At 37.2% G+C, this 19,912-nt stretch overlaps 1 protein-coding gene across 11 annotated transcripts in view; it reads right to left on the bottom strand.

The window, feature by feature from the left end:
- Positions 1-785: 785 nt before the first annotated feature.
- The window catches only part of PPFIA1 (PTPRF interacting protein alpha 1), a 60,489-nt gene continuing 41,362 nt past the window's right edge, over positions 786-19,912 (bottom strand). For 3 of the 11 annotated variants that reach the window (XM_057408751.1, XM_057408753.1, XM_057408755.1), the window contains 11 exons: positions 14,494-14,575; positions 14,167-14,367; positions 13,300-13,362; positions 12,775-12,801; positions 10,925-11,100; positions 10,742-10,839; positions 8,558-8,733; positions 7,909-7,977; positions 5,954-6,119; positions 4,672-4,742; positions 786-3,362 (listed from right to left, as the gene is read on the bottom strand). In XM_057408751.1, coding sequence (XP_057264734.1) covers positions 4,684-4,742; positions 5,954-6,119; positions 7,909-7,977; positions 8,558-8,733; positions 10,742-10,839; positions 10,925-11,100; positions 12,775-12,801; positions 13,300-13,362; positions 14,167-14,367; positions 14,494-14,575 — 1,117 coding nt within the window. In that variant the 3' untranslated portion in view covers positions 786-3,362; positions 4,672-4,683. The remainder of the gene's footprint in view (positions 3,363-4,671; positions 4,743-5,953; positions 6,120-7,908; positions 7,978-8,557; positions 8,734-10,741; positions 10,840-10,924; positions 11,101-12,774; positions 12,802-13,299; positions 13,363-14,166; positions 14,368-14,493; positions 14,576-19,912) is intronic. The other 8 variants (XM_057408757.1, XM_057408758.1, XM_057408760.1 and 5 more) reach the window with 4 other exon arrangements.

The following is a 19,912-nucleotide window of genomic DNA, read 5'->3' as shown; positions in this document are numbered from 1 at the left end:
ATTACAAGTAAATACACCAATTCAAACAGTAATAATGGGTAAGATAAACCCAGGCAAACAGTTCTATAGGTTTTGGAGAGGGGAAGACAACGCACTAGTAATTCCCATTCTTGGTGGGACAGCAGCCTCCACCCCCCTAAAGCCAAGCATGGTCAGGTCACAGTGTAAATAGACTCAATTACTGTATTTTTCTGTGTGAAGGATAAGATAAATTGAGTATGGCACATTTAAAAGATAAGGGTAAACTTAATTCTGCTGGAGGAGAAAGCAGGCTCAGAGAACCTCATTCCTTCTGGCATTATTTCTGGCTCTGGTGCTGTGGAGTCTTCCCTGGTCCCTCTGATGACAGGAAGAAACACCAGCCACATTTATGTATTATTTCCCATCCATGCCATATAAACCCACCAAACGCTGCTGCTTAAATGAGACTAAACTACCTTTTTGGCAAAAATGACATAAAAAATGAACTTTAGGTCTACCCAGTTCCAAACTCACGTTCTGCTTTGAACTACTTCACGTGATCTCTGCTCCGAGTTTTGGCACAATAAAGCGCTACTGTCCGTGAAGCGCTGCAAGAGCAGTGTTTTACTTCTACATCAAGCTTGAAAGAGGAAAGATGAAGCAAGTTATAACACCTGTTTTGAGATTTCCCTGCCCTCTGAACATGCAAAAACCAAAATCACAAGTTTAAAGTTGAGATAATTCTACCACCTCCTCATTGCAGATTAAATGCGTACTTTGATAGCTCTCTTTCCAACTAAAGAGATTTGCCAATTTACAAGAAGTTATATTTAACCAACCTTTATTTAAACATTACTGTAACACACCCATATGCCTTCTACACATGCATTTGCATGTTTCTCTTTCCAGGAGGGAGGGGAGTTTATTAAAACTGAGCCAGAAGTGGTTTTCCAGATTTCTCTTTAGATAAAACTTTGCTGTATAATTCAGAAGGAAGTCAACACACCATTTTGCCAGTTCGTGAAAGCTTTTCTATTTCACTCATTTATTCTAGCTCTCATATCAATTCCATTGTTCCATAACAGTTAAGGTTTTACAGCCTTAAAATAATAAACATATTTTCTTTTCACATTTTACAAGTCTATTCCGCATCGTTTTCACTCCCGAGAAGCAACAATACATGACTTCGAACACCTACTATCACATCAGTGACCAGAAACGTCTATGCAATCTTTTTCTTAACAGCAAGTCAGGATCTCCTTCTGCAGTTTCATTTTAGCTTTTTCTAGAAAGATAGATTCTCTGAGAATATAAAAAGCGACTGCAAATGATCAGATAGATAGCAACTCATACAGACAAGCTAGACAAACAGAGATGGTTATCGAACAATGTTTAAAGCATCAATCACAATGTTTCGCCATTCCATGCATTCCACATCCTGCTGTTGATCTAGAGGACATAATGAAATATGCTTCTCTACTGTTTCCATTATCCTGTGACTTTATCCTTCTGTCTTCTTTTCTATGCAAGAAATGGTTTACAAATATATTAAAATTGACATAAGCAGCCCTATTATGACCCAATTTTGTACCGGTTCCCTTGACTCCTATGTTTCTCCCCCAATAACACTATGGTCATAATCTCATTTTATTAACAAAGCAACTGTTGCTCCTATATAGGACAGTACTTTAATCTTCATCATGTGGACCTGAACACACTGAAGTTGTGTGATAGCTTTAATAGTAAATCATAGCTCTAACTAACAAGTAGAAGTAGGCAACAAAGCAGTTTTCTTTGGAAAAGTGGTTTTCAGAAAGTGATTAACACACGAGCTTAAACAATTCCAAAGAAAATGTCACATCTAATGGAACATTTCTCTGCTGGAGAGAAACAAGATCTACAGGGCAGCAAACAATCATTAAGATGCTTTATTGACAATATCCACTCACTGAAAAAGTATCTGCCTGCATACAATTAGATCTTAGCTTTTCAATAGTGTTTTATTGGCAGTGGAAAATGCATCAGTACTTTATTGAAAGAAAGCAATAAATAATACTGTGATAAAAATAGTTCAAAAGTAGACTGTACATATTGTTACATAATCTGAAAATACACAAAAGATTAATAGAAAAAACAGAACAGTAACAATGGATTTCAGTTTTACAAGCAAGTTAAAAGTGGAAAACAAACAAGAATAAAAGACATGCTATATATACTGTTGCATAATAAATAATGCACCATCTGAACAGATTCTTGCTGGCTTTTTAATATGCCATTTACAAGTGTTGGATACATTTTCTACTTAACACGGTCCAAAATGGCTACAGCCATCAAAATTAAAGTCCAGACAACTCTTCAGAAGTTTACAAAACACAAATGATGACTTACATAAGAAAAAGTAAGGCCTTTATTAGAAGTTGCACTGCTTTAGTTTTCAGCCCCTTGTACCTTCATCTTTCACTACTCACTGACATGAAGCTGCAGTGCTTCAATTATTGGTCCATTAAAACTAGTGTCAAGAGCATCTTTTCACAAGTGTTTTAAATCAAAAAGATCTAGGACAGAAACTCTCTGTGGCCTGTGGATTACGACCAGAAATTATGATGAAGTCTATCATCTTCCTCAGTTAAGGAAAAATAAAAACAAAGAGTCCTTGGTTTATGGCTTGTCTTCAGTCACCGTGAAGATACGCTACACAAGTACAGCAGAGAGTGTTATGACCAAGTCAGTCACTTCTAAAATGTGTTCCGTAGTGTTATAGTTCCTCCCAGCTTTAAAAACAAGTTACATTTTAAATAAAGACAGATTTCCACTACTTGACAAATCCTCTTTGTGGAAAGGTACAGTTCTGAAAGAAGAACCATCATGTACCATACCTCCAACGACAACATAGGCTTACCTGAAAAAAAGCTGGACTTGTTTTCAGAGCTAAGCTAACAGTTCAAAAAGACAAAATATATACTGCTTGGTGTCATGGTACTTTTACAAAGGTATGAAAATCCTTTTCACCTTCAGTTTCATTATTAAAAAACAATGATAATTACAGTAACTGCATAATTTACAAAAACCCTATATTACTTATAGGGGCATATACATACAAGCGTTACAGTACATTCAGTTGGAAAGACTAAACTTAGAATAAAAAAAAAAATCAGCAATGATTTGATTTGTAGACTGAATAGAAACAGAAAAAAGTAAGTAACTATATAAATGAGAAGTCACATAAATATAAGAAACATTTAGATTCTAAAATATTTTCTCTATAGTACTCATGAATTTATTTGCTAATTAAAAACTCTGTAATAAAATATCTCAAAGTGTCCATTTAACAAGTATTAACAGGTTAAGGGTTCCAAATGTTCAAAATGCTGCATATCACCGGTAGAAATAGTGTGGGTAAACTGCAAAAAAGAAACAAAAAACACACAAAAAGAACACAAAATAATCCATTAGCAGGTTTTTTAACACATTTCATTCCAAGTTTGTCACAAACAGCTCTGCAGTGTAGCAGACATGCACTGAATTACTGCCATGCCATGATGAATACAGTCTTACGGCCTTCTGATACCTTCAGTTGCAATGCAAAAGTAAACCACTTGAGGTCAAGTATTTCGTCTCCCTAGATTTTTATCCTAGGTCATCTGACTGTAGAAAATCCTGTAACACTGGGGACAATTTGGGGGAGGGAAAGACTTCAAACTTCAGTGCTTGAAACTAAAAGAAATTTAACATAGCCTCTTGAGATGAGATTATGAACTGACAGAGCCACATGATTCCAGCTGCTATGTGCAAGAGTTTCCCTTCTCAACACTTCATACGTAAGAGCCCTTTAGAGCTAAACTTGTATATGCAAAAAGGTTCAGAACTTGTGTACTTCAGTAGAGATATTACTGGTGAGAGGAAAGGAAAGAAGCTGTAAGCAGAAGAGACAGGCAATTTATAGCTCATGGAAAATACCAACTAATGAGGGCAAGATTTTAACTTTTTAAAATATCCAATATAGTATAAAAAAATATATAGTTTTTTCTTTGCAAAATGAGAGAAATACTGTTCTAGGAGAAAATACAGCAGAGATGCTGTATCAAATCCTGGAGTAATATGTATCTTTCATAAGCCAAAATACATATATTTTGTGCTACAACACCCTTGTGTTATCAAGCTCCTTAGTGTCAGCACTGCTCACAGGTACCCAAATTCAGGCTGCAGGTAGCTAAATCCAACCAGCCAGCCTAAGCAACCACAGTGAATCCAAGAATTAGGTAACTATGGAATTACCCCTATAACAATTCAGTATTGAAATATGTTGTAGCGGGGTAACTTTGACCAAGGACTCTAAAAGATCAGTAATCTCAACTGCAGTGTCACACAAGAAATTCTTTCCTTTATATGCCTAATTTAGTTCCCTTCCCTCCTCCCCACTTTCACAAGCTGTTCCACCCAATCTTTGCTTTCAACACTTTCTATATAGCTATTTGTCATGGGTCCTTTCTGAAGCTGTTCAAAAAACCCCTCAAAATAATATGTTTACAAAAGTAAATATTTAAGCACTCATAGTTCTCCTTGTACCAAATAAGCTACAAGTTTTCAACATAATCTATGTGGAAAACTTGAAACCAGTTTGAAGTGTGTAAATTCACTGTATTAAAATACCTGACATTTTATTTCATAAACAGCTGGTTTATTACCATGATACCTATCAACTTTACTCACCAGGAGAAGGCTTTAACAGGAGTAGGTCCTTACTGTAGCAGAATCCAATCTTTGTGTTCCTGATACACTGCCTATTTCCAGAAGCACGGGAAGACATGCAGAACACAGCATGCATGTTAGTTTTCAAAAACAACCCATCACAGCAATGTGATTACAGCTATGGTACGCACTAAGGTTACAAGTTAGGAAAGCAGAATGTATTTTACAGTTCCCGTGTTAACCACTTGTAGTTCAGTGGGTAACAAAAGGAATTCTAAACACGTCTGCCTGCCAGCTAGCATACAAAACCTGGCAAAGGTAATTCTACAAGTGATTTATTTTCTACTTTATATAGTTTATATATTTTGCTGGTTTGCTTTTTTGATATCTTATGGAAGACAAGGGTTTTAGATGGTAAAGACTTCACTTATTTTCATTTACAGCATTTTCCACAAATTCTGGAAAACATTTTGTGCTATTGATAGTGCTAATTTAAAACATCTCACATTTTAGGAGAGTAACATCAGATGCACAGGTTGCTTCTTTGAGCTTTACTTACAGAGTTTTCAGAACCTAAGACAAGTCTCAGGTTACGCTGAAATTCTTACCCTGTTTCAATTAAACTCATTTTCCATTTATTTTTACTTGTGTTTTGTAAAGCAAGTTCATGTAAAAGTTTATTCTCATGGTACTAAAGAGACTGTTTTTAAACAGACAAGATACCTCATGTGACCGTTGATCAACTTCCACCTCCTGCTGGGTTTTTGGGGGGGGTTTAATATGTATCTCTGCACAGGCACATATACAGATCACTAAGTACACAGCAACAAAGGAAGTAGTGGCTTCAAGTATGATCAGCACTTAAGTGTCCACTGCAGGGGACTCAAGTCTTAATAACCTCAAAGTTATCCAAGAGAGTTTAGTCACATCCCTGTTGAACACGTTTTATTGCACTTCAGGAGTGGGACTTAACACTGGTCTAATTGCTGCTACTGAGGAAACTACACATCACATTATTAAAAGACTTCTACTAAAATGTCATTTTATTTTCCTAGTTTAAAATAAATATCTTTTTAACTATAATTCTCATTTTATTATTCCAATGAAGTCAAAAAGAAACTCCACAATTAGTAGAACTTCCTGAAATGATAAAGCACCCTGTGGTTAAACATAATGTTATATATACAACCATGCACAAGGCAGATGCTTTTATGCAGCAAAAAGGTCATTTGAACTTAACTCCCCTGTAATCTCAAGCAAAAAAAAAAACTGCATCATGCTTAAAATAATACAAAATCAATACCATCAATCTGCATCTTCTTTGGCTGCATAGAGGGTGAAGACATTGAGGTTGTAACTCTGAAATTTGCAGGAAGAGTCTCTGCTGATCCAGCAGCTAAACCTCTTATGTCCTTTGGTCTAAACTTCTTTCTCCATGAAGGTGCTCTCCTAAAGCTCTTATCATCATCCTGTTACATTGATAAACATCATCAGTGATTCAAAAAAGTAGCATTGTTACTGACATTAAAAGGACTAATGACAATCTTAAGTACATGTATGACCACTGACTGAGCTAATGTGAGTGAGCTAACAGTTCAGGTGTAACAGCAGCAGAGCTCTTAATTTGCACCAATTTGTGTTCATTTGCTAGAGTGTAGGCTCTTCAGCTCAAAAACTATGGAAATTCATGGGCCTAGCACACTGAGGAAAACCTTTTGTACTTCAAATGTTTGCATGTCATGATTTGCAGTTATTCCTAAGTGTCACATCACTCATTCTTTGGGGATATGAGGAGTGGAACAGATCGTAAAAGCTGCTTTGGGAACACTAACAAATAGAGGCTTAATCTGAACAATTACTTTTAACCTTCAATTCTGACTTACAGGAATAATGATACCACTGTTGTGCTTTCTCATGCCACAGACAGCAGGAAGTGATACTGGGGGGGGGAATAAGGAAGTGTAATAAATATTATATTGCTCTGAAGTCTTCTGCTTAAGCACTTGGGTAAAGTTAACATGTAATCACCCAAGTGCATTTTCTGCTCATTAATGCTTCTGCATCTTTGAAGTAATATTCCACATCAGAAATATAATAGAGCACTTACTAAATAAAACACTAAGTCCCACTTCCAAAAGGTGTCTTTCAGAGGGAAGGTATTGTGTCAATGCAAATATACCCATCATGCATCTCCATTTGCCAACTTCACCTTTAGAAACACCTCAATGCTTTGAATGGCATTTTACCCAATTTTATCTCCTTGTAGAACACAGAGAGAAGTATCCACATTATTTAAAGAGATTGCTGTGATCAAACCACCCTATGATGCTAGAGCAGAGCAAACATATATTCCCTCAAAGCTCCTTCTCTTGCAGTTTGAAATCACTTAAGGAAAAGTACCTTAGAAAACTATTAAGCTGCTTTCTCATGATGTTATTAATAAAAGCTACATCTCTAGAGATGCGTGCTGAGAACAGGGCTGTCAGGATGTGCTACAGAAGGCCAACAACAAATCCATTTGGCAAAAGATGAACACAAAACTAATTAAGGTCTGTCCTAGAAGCCTCCTTCATAAACATACTGGAGTATGCTTCACCTCACTTGATCTAAAAGCCATTCATGCCAGCACTTACACTCTTTCCCTGTCTTCTTCCTCATACTTGCACGTATGTTTGAGATAACATGGTCTGGTTCCTGATCTGGTTAATCACATTAGGGTTTTGCCACTTAATCTGAATCACTTCTGCCTACATGTGCTACCACAAACTCCCTTTAGAACAAGACAGCCAGAGGAGAGGCAGCAGAGAATTAAGGTTCTCTTGGGAATTAACACCAGCTTGTAACTGTTCATGGAGTTACAGCATTGATAACTGAAAAGGTTAAAGATGTAACACCCTCTCTTTTAGCCTATGGGTTCACAGGGTCTAGAAAAAAGTCGCACACCTAGTTTGTTATAACTTGTCCACCTGCATCATTGGTCACTAGTTTTACCACATTTTAGACAGAAAGAGGATTCAGCCCAAAGTGTTCCTACTAGTTATTAACCTTGTAAGCAAGTCTCAATAGTGTCATATTTAAATTCATCTTACCTAAATACACAAAACCTGACACATTCAGAAACTCTCAAAGAATTACAAGTTATGGTTTCTGTTACTCCTTTGTCAATAGCTTAAAGAGGTTCAAGCTGCATTCTTTCACTTAGCAGTTCTGATAAAGATCTCAGGACCATAAAACAGGTCAACAGCTCAAGTAACTTACTTCATCAAGTCTTCTGTCAGTGCCCACAGCAAGAAGGTTATTAAATTCCCTCTCCAGAACAGCACGAGCCTGAAGTTTACAGTATTAAAAAGAAATGGAAATAAATTCCCAAAGTATAGTAATTAGTAGCCTATAGTAATTCTTAAAACTTCCTACAACCCACATTGTTTAATACCTTATCAGTTTAACAAACATACTCAGTTCTTGAAAAGTTACCATTTAATTTGTAACTTATTAAAAATTTAAGGAAGGCTTAAACAGCTCTCTCCCTTCTCTTAGTCGGGACAAAGTTCATGATTTCTGGTTCAAACTTCCTTATTTCAGAACAAAAAAACCAGCAAACAACAAAACTGATGAGTTTTACACTAATGTGACAATAGGCTACAGGGAAAATATTCAAACAGTACCTTCTGTTAAAGGAAATTTATCAACCAGAATTGTTATTAACACTTAGGAAACAGTCAGAAAAGCGCAGTCCTTTGTTTTTATCTTACAGGATAATGGGTAACTTTCCATTTCTAAAGTTCCCAGAGCTGGGAATAGAAAGACATGCCCTCAGCTAAGCAAAAAAACCCTACTCAGTTCCATTTTTAACCTGACAGAGAGGACAAAAATCCTATCAGCCATGAAGTAACTACTTCCTGCTTACCTGTGTATTTTGTGTGGGTATTTGTAATAGGAGAGCTAATGCATTGTAATCGAATGATTCATCTAAGGCCACAAGAGCACCATGAACTCCACTCTCTACAAGGTTATTTGCGTATTCTTTAAGACCAATGGACACGACCCAATGGATCATTCTTTCATTGCTCCAGACAAGGACATCTATGGAGGAAAAAAAAAGAGTTACCCAAATTATAAGCATAGAACCATAGAATACAATTCCCTGAACAAAAACCCCACAATCCTTTCCTGATCTCTATGCTCATGTTGGGATTGATTTTCATACACACACAGCTAGTCCTAAGTGCTGTTAAGCAGTAGTCCCTAAGGAATTTTGTTATTTATGTTGTGATCTAATCTGCCCCTGCCTTTTTTGGTGTGCCCAAAGTGCTCTGAATTGGCAACCAAACTTCATGCTTAGACTCCACGACTCAGATCATTATAACAGTCTTCCAATACCTAAAAGAAGCTTACAAGAAATCTGGAGAGGGACTTCTTACAAGGGCATGCAGTGATAGGACAGAGGGGAATGGCTTTAAACTGAAAGAGCAAAGATTTAGATTAGATAATTACAAAGTTCTTGCCTGTGAGGGTGCTGAGGCGCTGGCACAGGGTGCCCAGAGAAGCTGTGGCTGCCTCATCCCTCGCAGTGTTCAATGCCAGGCTAGACAGGGCTTGAAGCAACCTGGTCTAGTGGAAGGTGTGCCTGCCCATGGTAGGTGGTTGGATCTGGATGAGCTTTAAAGTACCTACCAACCCAAACCATTCTATGATTCTTTCTATACAGTAGTTTTCCTTGCACCCAGAAGGAACAGTCTTCATTCAATCTCCTCTGCCTAGACAGAGGCTAGTCACAGTTACGAGAAGTTCAGCTGGGCATAGCACTCATGCAGATGGTGAACACAGGATCTCCTATTTATACAGCCACTTAGGCACTTGGATGTCACCCAAGGCAGACTAAAAATTATACTGCTCAAAAGAAAAATCTTATAGCAGTTTCTCATGCACTTCAATACTGGGTTTGAACAGAGAGCTTTAGTTATTACTGTTTAAAGCTTCATTATTTATTAGTTTTATAATATAATCTAATCTACCTTTAAGTTATGGAGGTGTTCAATTTACTAATGCATACTACTATACTTTTCCACAATCATAAATTGTAAGTGGCAACTAAATATATTGGAAGTTTGCTGGAAGGCATTTTATACTGTAACAGTTCAGCAATCATCTTTTGATTTTTTTAAAGGATAAAACATTACAAAGCAGCATTTACAGGTTCAGCCCAAATGTCAAACAACAAATATGTCCTTACAAGTAGGGTCTTTTTACACTACTCAGGAATGCCTATACCAACTGAACTGCTGTAATGATCCTTCGCATGTTTCTGGCTTGCGTGAACTAGCATCTTCCCCAAGCAATTCCCAGGAGGAATTTAAGAGTTACATGTTCCAAGGAGCAATTCCCCATGGGCAATAAATGCAGTCATACCATTTAGGAGGCTAAAAAAGGCCTACCAGCCACAACACAGGCTTGTTTCATGCCAGTTAGTTGTGACTCTTGGCAACATTCTCCGGCACAATTAGTAGAATAACTACCAAAAGGTACCAGCACTTTAAAAGGAATGGGGAAGAGCAGGCACAGGGCCTTCTAGGCAAATTGGGTACAAGGTAACCTAATGTTTAAGATGTCAGAAGAGTGTGCTGGTACTAGGCAGGGGGCAGAATTTCTATGGGAAGTCTTACAAAACAATGTGAATTCCCATCCTACTTTTTCTTCTTCCATAATAATCCTGAATCTGGAAGTTATAAACACCTACATCACCTCAGTACCTTTTCCAAGTGCTGGGTAATAGAAATCAGCAGCCACAAGCAGCAATAAAAAGACCCAAAAACACTCACACAAAAGGAAAAACAACAAAAACGTTTTCAAACCCCTCATTTTCCTAAAACATTTAGTTTTGTTTCAAGCTTCAGGGCAGTGAGAGTTTAAAAAATGCCCGCATTTGTAGCATCTCTCTGCACAAGGGATTTAGCAATGTGTTTCATGATCCACTGCTTGGGGCCTGCATCCAGACCCATCTCCTGTGTTTAGGACTTGATATTTTATACATAGATTTTTGAAGCAGACCAGTGAAAACACATTAGAATCAGACCAAGGTCAATGCACGAACCCTTGATTTCCTTCTGGCTTTCTTCTCTTTTCCTTTCAAGTTCTTTCCGATCATAATTCAATCTTCGTAGGCACATAATTCCACACTGAAAACTGTTTCTGTTCAGAAAAGGAAACAAAGAAAGCATTTAGAGATAAGGGAAACATTTACTGTAAGTTAAGCCACCAGTTTAAACCTACTGACCTGTGAAAGCTGTCCACCATTTTAAGCTGCCCACGCAGATCTTTTTTAGTTAAGTGATCCAGCATTCGAGCATCAACAAGACACTCCATGAAATAGCTGCGATACTGAGGGAGCCCCAGACTAGGGAGCCATTCGTTGCCAATCCACTCATGGTTCATATCACCATATGCTAACGTCTATTTTTAAGAAATGAAGGAAAAAGCTTATTAAAATGAGAAGTAAAAGAGAAAAGCTTTGTCATAAAACTTGAAAGAAATAAGAGTTAAACTATGCGTATTTAATTCTTAGCTTGTAAAGGTATGCAAAGCAAAACATTGTCTGAAGAAGTTATTCTGATGAAGAAAAGCAAATTTAGATACTCAGATCAAGTAAAACTGCCTTAAATTTCATGTTGAAGAGCATGAATATGCAAAAACTAATAAAAATAGACTAATCTACCCCATTTTGATAGCAAGAGTCCCAGCACTTCACTTTTAGATGCTGAAAATAGTGTCTCTTGAAAACGGGAGGAGGGAGAGGGTATCTTATTTGTCACATTACCATATAAATGCAAGGGATCAAAAGAAAATAATTGTTGGGGGGTTTTATTTTCAGAAACTGATAAAAAGCCACTGCTGAAGAACAGGCGATTCTAAATTCTGCTCCTTATCCTAAAAATAATAAGTAAAAATATATATATATATATTTATCTCACTGCATTTTTGACCTGCAAATCACCAGGCATTTTCTGGGAAAACCTCTAAAAATAAGTTTGTTACTATGCATCTAATCTTTCCTGGAGCAACAAAACCCAGCAGCTCCTTTTTTGCCCAGAATTTAAAAGGTAATAATTCATTTTTACTGTGCAATTAGAAGTCAAAAGCTTTATTTCTCCTCTAGAGGAAGCATCTTCTGGAAAGGAACAAGGCCACATAGAAATGCATTTCTCCAAGCCATCACTAGGTAGCAGGCTGAAAGTGTGTGTTACTCTTGTAACAGGTAATCAAGCTATGATATTTATCATTAACAATCTGCAAATGAGTATGAGATGTAGTTAATGGGACTTAAACAGGTTTAAGCTGGAGAGCAGCCAAGCAAGAGGAGACTATACTATACCAAAGATATGGGTCACAGGCAAATCCTGTGTTTTGTTTATACCCCTGTACAAAACACTCAACTATATTAATGCCCGACAATACAATTAGGATTTGTCACTGCTTTATGGGAAAACAATTAATCAAGGAGGATTACACAATTAGTGCACAGAAATCTGCTTAACTATGTAGGTTCAGTATGTCTTGTAGCACACCTATAACGGTGGCTGTGTTGAGCCGGGACATTCTGTACAGAGCAGATATTCCTGTTAGAGCTCTGGGAAGACAGAAGTACTCACAACAAAACTTTCCATGTTTTATGTTATGAAGTCATTTTAAAACCTGATCTTGCATGCTCAATACATGGAATACAACAAGAAAGAATAACTAGGTTTTGGTAATTCATAAGCTAGATAAATATTTTGGAAAGCTAATTATAAGACTTCAGAATATTCTTCCCTCTAACAATCCTATTATTAAAAACCCTTATGCACAGCTTTTTATGATGTACTATGTAACAAAGTATTTTACAGAGTTTAAAGGATGAACCACCAAATATTGCAAGTTCTAGAAAACATTAAAATATTGAAATCAATATAAAAGTGCCTCTTCCAAGTACATCTTATACAGAGATAAGCCTGTAGTTTCCCCCATCCCAATTCCCAAGCCACACCAAATCACTAAACAAAACTGCTATAAAAGAAAAACTGATTCTTTCATGCTTTAATTATCATGACAGTTCACATATAATCTGTAATATTACATAAAGTTTCCAACCTGAGCCCAGCTTCCCTCCTCATCTTCCTGTTACGTGGTTAGAAAAGCAAAAGAACACATACATATTAGTATTTAAGTTTAGTACAGAGATCCAAGTTAAAGGTGCACTGCAAAACTAAGTCTACTGCATTCCAAAACATCCAGATAAAGCAAGCATCATGCATTGTAAATATATATATATATGGCACTCATTTTCATGTAAGAATTGCAAAACCCATCTACTGATTAAAGTTTTGTGGAGAGAAGAGATTTCTGCACAAGTGATTCAACTTTCTAGAAATCAAATCAGAGCTTCATTTTACGGTGTTGTTTATGATCTTATCAATGCTGATTTTTTTCCTTCTTCTGGAAAAAACTATCAAGATGCAGGTTATAAGGTTAGTCATTAGAAGAAGCAATGACCCGGAATTTTAATGCATTCAGTAAAGAGAGAAAGAAAAAAGACGACCAAAAGGCACTTGATTCAAGTGTTCAAAAAGTGGGAAAAGCACTCTAAGAAAAGAAGTGGCAACACCATAAACTAACCGTTTGTTGGGTGGCTGTAAGATTTTCCATTTCTTCATGTGTTACCCAGACATTTCCCGTGGTCTAATATGACCCCACAGGGAATCAATCCCATCCAGTGAAAGGAAAGCAGTAACAAAGAGGAGAGGTTGCAGAACATATAAGCAATCGGTACACGAAGGAGCAGGCATGGGTAAAAGCAATGGTTTCTAAGTCTTAAGTAAAGGTATATATCTATTGAAAGCAACGGCATGGAACAAAAGCTATTAACATGGATCACTTTTCTTCAAAGATATTAACACTGAAGGTGATAAATAGCTTACACTAATGTAATTAATGGACAAACACTTGACTGTGCTCTAATCTGAAAAACACCTTTGTGGTCCAGTATGTTATCCCAGGAACCAGAGAAGTAACTTTAGACTGACAGGAAATTCATGCTAAGTGTCTAAATTTACTATAGCATAGAGAGTTAGGTGGACTCCTAGTTTCTGTGGCCTGAATCGTCATTTGGAGTTAATGGCCTTGTTACTCATGGATTAAAAGAGCCTCCAACTAGTTTACTAATTTCTGGATGCATATATATATTTCATCTGTATTATAAATTCTTCTGAGGCCAAGAGATAAGGCAAATAATGTGCACTCTAAGTGTTTTGGATTACATACTTACATTGATAAAAATTCCTCTTTTCCTTAAGAAAATGTAGTTATTCCTTTGATATCCATGAAAAATAAACATCCTAAATGTAAATAATGTGCTCCCCTACAATTTTATGTTTCCTGAAATTCGTATTTGAAGTTCAAATCCTTTCAGTTACATGTTTTCAGTAGAATTCTTGGAAACTCCATGGTTTTACGACATGTGTAAAGCTGGATCACATTCCTTACCGTCCTTGAGGTGGGAGGAGCAGACGGACTTGTTAGTGACATGATTTCTTGAATGGCCAGCCTCAGCTTCAGTCTGTGCAGAGGGTTACTAATTCCAATTTCACGCTGTATTTCTGTATCAGACAAGGCTGACATGATAGCACCACTTTTCACATTTGCTCGGCAAGCAGCCACGTACCAGGCTGGCATCCCAACCCACAGCTGGAACATAAATAAAGGAAGTAAGGATCTGGAAAACATTCCTGGCTCCAAAACCTTATGTTCTTTAGAAGTGTGTACATTGATGTTTTTGATTTTGTGTTTATTTCTTTTGGAGGGACCACTTACCTCCAACCACACTACCACAGTAGGCCCATCCCACTGAGCAAAAGGCAAACCTTGTCTTCTGGCTTCCTCTAGCAACTCATGCCTACAATTACAGGAACAGTTATTAGTAATAAACAGAAACTAGTAAATAGATGTTACAATTTAAACACTGCATACAATTTACTACCTTCTTTCCAACAGTCAGCTTTCTTTCTTTCTCAGCCTTATATGATATACCCAGTAAAGCAGCCACAGCACATGTTCAAGGACTATGTAGTGATATAAACTGAACTGGATAAGAAATCTCATGATCCTGCCTTTCAGAAACTGGTACTGCCACTCTAACCAACCAACACTGCCAACACACAGGGGAGATGTCAGACTTGTTTGTGAGATTCTCAATTACTGCAAATTTCTGTTCAAACTGAAGTCATTTGTATTCAACATGCAGATCTGAAACCTGTGGAAAGCCATGAGTACATCAAATACTCATGCCATCAGAAAGGTAATGTCCATCAGGCTGCTGAGGCTGGAAAGTGGAACAGTAACCATCCACGTGGCAAATTTCAACGTGCAACAGCGAGCCTGTCAGGCACCACTTCAGACATCCATTACATTCAGAGATCCATGCTTTGGCAATTGTATTCTGAAAGGCTGTGTACTGAAACTGAGCTTTCATCTCCTTTGATGACACCATTTCCTTTGTTATTCTGACACAGAAGAGGCTGAAGCTTGATATTGACAATTCAGCTTACAGAAACAATGGAAGCTCACAAGAACCCTATAAATAGCTGCCAAAATTGTCTGATAAACCGAAAGACAAAAACTAGTGTTGTGGGTATAAGCACACATCATTGCCTGGGTACATCTGTTCCAAAAAAAACAGATAAAGTCTGGAAAAGAACATATTTAAGGTGCCTTGGGTATGGTTGAGTCTCTACTCACTCTCCTCAGGACTTTAATTTGGACAGGTTTTACTGTCTTAGGCTTTTTATTCATGCTTGCAAGTGTAGAATTAGGCAGATAAGCAGCAACACAACAGATTCAAGATCCTACATGAATTTATCACTTTCTCACAATTTAAACCAAACAAGATCTCCCTGCCTTCAGAACTGTACTGAATAGACCTAAGATGATAAAATATTTCAAAGCTAGATATTAAAAACTACCACACAAGATATCTTTCAAAGGGGTTACTGACACATTAGTAGTTTCCTTTGCTACTGGCACAAAAATGGATGTGCAGAATTCAGCTTTTAGACATGCCTGCATACTTAGAATCCTTATGTTACATTGATAACTAGGTATTACAAATAATCAATGAAGTAATAAATCTACTAGGAACTGTTTTATCAATAGACAGTATTTCTCCACCAGCATGTTAATAAATTCCTACAGCTCTAAGAGCTTCCCAATACTTCACCCTAATTAAATGTGCTGCCCACGGATGAAAAGAGGGGAGGGAAGAAGGAAGGAAATGCCAGACAACTGGTTACAAATAACCATTCTAATATACCCATTTTAAAGAGCCAACAACTAAGGTGGAAATAGTGTTCAGCAGTGAGCAGCTCAATAGCTAGATTTCACTAACAAAGAGAAGACTGTAAGTGTACAAATATGTATTAGCTTTTAAAGATACATATATTTCTAAATTAGGAATAAAAGATCAGTTATTTTCCTGCTACTGCAGAACACATTACATTAATCCCACAGATCACCAGCCCTGAACACAGTCAGTTCTGCTTCACTTTGTTGCTTAAAGATTTAAGCCATGAGAAAAATAAATTAATAAGGTATTATAAAATACTGCTTGGTAAAAACAGAATAAAATGCTTAATACTGTATTTGCCAGAAAGGAACACAATGTTTTTCCCTAACAGTTTAACTTCAAAATTGGAGGTTTTCTTTTTGGTGGCTGTAGTAAGGCAACTGTGCACAGTGAGGGAGGACCACTAGTGATGAAAGAGCACAGACATGCCCAAAGCAGTCTCAGGTCTGACTAGGATGGCCCCACAAGAGCAGGTAATCACTGCCTCTCCCCCAGCTTATAAAGCTGCTTAGGGTATTGTATGGAGTTCAGAGACCTCCAGTGTCATTTTTAGTAGTTTTATAGTCTTGCTGCCTACTTCAGGTTAACCATTAAACAGTAAGTCATCTGGAGATGAGTAATACAGGGATTATATCAGACACATGAGGTTATAATGAAAACTTTACACTCGTGGTGGTATTGTATGCAGAAAACAACTGTGTAGCTGGAAGGAAGTGTTATGTGATAGAGGCAAACATATAGAAATAGAAAACCAAAAAGTGTTCGAGATAACTTAATGCTGATATTACCCAAAGAGGAATGCATCCATGAAGAGGAAAATTAATTGTGGAATACATATATATGCAAGAAGAGATAGAAAATGCACTTGCATGGGAAATATTAAACTGAAAGTTCACAGGAGGAATTCAAAGGCAGTTGATGTTTCCTCTGCCAGTAATGCATCAATGCTTTTTTCCTGTAGTAGAGAACTTCACTTTTCCAACAACTCCTTCCAACTTCACCAAGCAGCTTGCTGCATTCCAGTAATACATGATGAGATTATGTAAAGAACATCTGACACGATTTCACAGGCCATCCAATTGTACCATTCAATAAGTGGATGCAAAATCCAGCCTTGTATCTTTGGGAGGAAAAAAGTACTGCAGTAATGTTGGCAGTGTTAGCAGATGGTATAAAGCTGGCACTGTGAAGGACACAAGAATGTCAAAGGAGTAGCTGGCTACTGGTTTAACTCTTTAGGTGACAAAATGAAGGGATAGATGTCTACAGACTTAATAAAAGGTTGGCTGAACATCACTTGGAATAGACCGCATGTGCTGCTGCAAGAGGGGAACACTTGTTGTTAGACACATTCAAAAGGCATCTAACACCAGCTGTGGAGAACAAAGAAATTGTGGTCATATGGGATGAGAAATGATGTCAAAACTGCAGGTGGTTGATGTAGATGCGAACACACAAGGCCCTTTAAAGGCCATTTGAAGTATGTGTATTTAGAATGGCTTTTGGCAGGCAAGCATACACTAACACCACAAGGAAAATAAAGCAGCCCAGAGCAACACTTTGTCACTGGACTAAGACAGCATGGGAATGGATAAATCCAGAACTTGCAGCCAAAGGGGAATGCTGTATTCCAGATTTCTTGGATGGAACTGACAATAATTGATTTGGAGGAAGTTCAGAGTAGAGCTGTGTGGTGGTGAAGAGAGTGATATTGATGAGAATGACAGACTTGCAAAGTGTAAAAACTGAAAGGCAGCCATAGAAAACACAAGATGAAAATAGACTAACTTGAGGCAGAACACCAGTGGAAGGTTAATATCCTTATTATGTACTGATCTCAGGGATGCAAGAAACCTTTTGTGTGTATCTTTTCTAAGGAGAGTTATCTTAAATTTAGGGATTTTCCTTTTTGACTAATGCAGTATTAAGTTTGCGTTGTACACAGAAAAGCACAAATACAGTTGGGGCAAACACTGTCCATGGCACAGCTCACGAAGATGATGAACAGCATGAACAAAACACCAAAACCAAGTCAGATTTACTAAACAAAGAACAACAGTTTTACACAAATCTCTACCTTCTAAATGAACTGCCACAAACATCCACCACTGTTACACAACTTACACGACCCAAATTACAAAACTAAATGCATTCTAAGTAAGGTTTATTATTTCTGCTACAGAAATACACACCATGCAAATTAGGACAAGACATTGAACTAGCATTGACACTGAACTACACGACACTGGATTTATTTCAGCAACACATTTTCCACAATAAACTCTTTTGAATCTAGTGTCTCCTCTTATCAGACTTTGAGAGTTAGAGCTTTTAATATATTGCTAAAAAATCCAAACGAGAGCTCTCAGACTTTCACAACCATCCTAAGAAAAGAAGTGTGAACTTACCCTGATTTTGCACTACCACATCAAATGGTAAACAAAAGGAAAATAAAACAGTGAAGGAGAAATGTAAAACGAGGATTAAAGTGAACTCAAAGGCATACAAAACCAGACAATTAACACAGACTGCCATTTAGCTCTGTAACTATAGATTTTTGTTAGTAGAGACATTGAATACTGCCTTCAGTCTGTGTACAGAAATCGGGAAGATAAGGAAGCACATAGGGATTAGTGAAGACTAAGCAGAACTAGCTGTCATTGTTCCCAGGCATCCAGGTAACTGGAATTCTTTCTGCTGAACACAGGAGTTCACAAGCAAACAGTCCACCTTGAGAATCTAACCCCACTCTGCTCCACTATCAAAGTGAAAAACAATTCGGAGCAGCTTTACCACTTTTTAATAATGAGCACCTCAAGAAGGCAGCAAAGGATCTGAAACAGCTGCTTTCAAGTATGTCTTTATAATGGTAGATTTGCTTCTCATGGAAGTTCAATGGGCCCTGCTGCTGCACTTAGCTGTAAGAAGCAATGACACTAAACATTATGATATATATCTTCATCAAGAGAGTTTCTTGTTTCATACCCACTTTCACTGAAATACCTGCATCACAGATAGCTTTTTGTGAATAAAAATATACTCATATTTAATAGGAAGGCAAGACAGTAAGTGCATTTGTCTAATACAGACACTTGCCTTTTAAGCAACCAACAACATGCAGCCATGAGGTATACTTAATACCAGTAAGTTCTGAAATGCAGAAGAATGTTAACAAAGAAAAGTCATGATTGCAACTGCATTTTTTGCATTTATTGAAGCAAGACAGCATAGATTGATTTATTACAGAATGACATTTATTCCTGCTATTGAGAAAGATCTATATTGTTCCAAGAACAGGCCTACCCCTATTTAGGTATGACCAGACTAGAAGTTTTTATTCAACCAAGATGTGGTCTGACTTTAAAGCTCTGTAGAAAAGGGAAAATACCAGATCATAATAATGTAGGATTGCCTTCAGTGTAACGGCTTGAAGAAAAACAGCTGAGCGTTCTGTTATACAAACAAACCCACATTCCATTCTGACTTTTCAAACCAACACACTGCTGGTTTGCATTAGCAGTCACCAGGCATTATTCTTATTGGTTAATAGAACTTAGGTACTGCAATAAATCTCTCACAAAGAAAAAAGAAGCACACTTTCTTTTCAACATTCACTATTCGGTCTTCAGAAAGCAAGTGAAAAAAACAAGACATGTCTGATCTTGGTCAGCTTTTGCAACACAGAGTAAAGGCAGCTGAAGAAAACAGAAGCAACAAAAGTTCAAGGTAAATGGCTCAGCTTTGAGTGGAAAAATGCAAAGAATGCCTGATCCTACTTACAGAAACTTGAGTGTTTCCTGTATTACCATATAAGCAGCAAGATTTCTACTAGCAGCAATATCTATTTTCCACCTATGCTTATAATCTTTGCTTCATCCCTTCTAAGTCAGG

The sequence above is a fragment of the Pezoporus wallicus genome, unplaced genomic scaffold (genome assembly GCF_028554395.1).
Source record: "Pezoporus wallicus isolate ANWC-B61680 ecotype Strahan unplaced genomic scaffold, APGP_CSIRO_Pwel_v1 contig_6382, whole genome shotgun sequence".
Taxonomy (NCBI): Eukaryota; Metazoa; Chordata; class Aves; order Psittaciformes; family Psittacidae; genus Pezoporus; species Pezoporus wallicus.
This window is presented reverse-complemented; position numbering and strand designations above follow the sequence as displayed.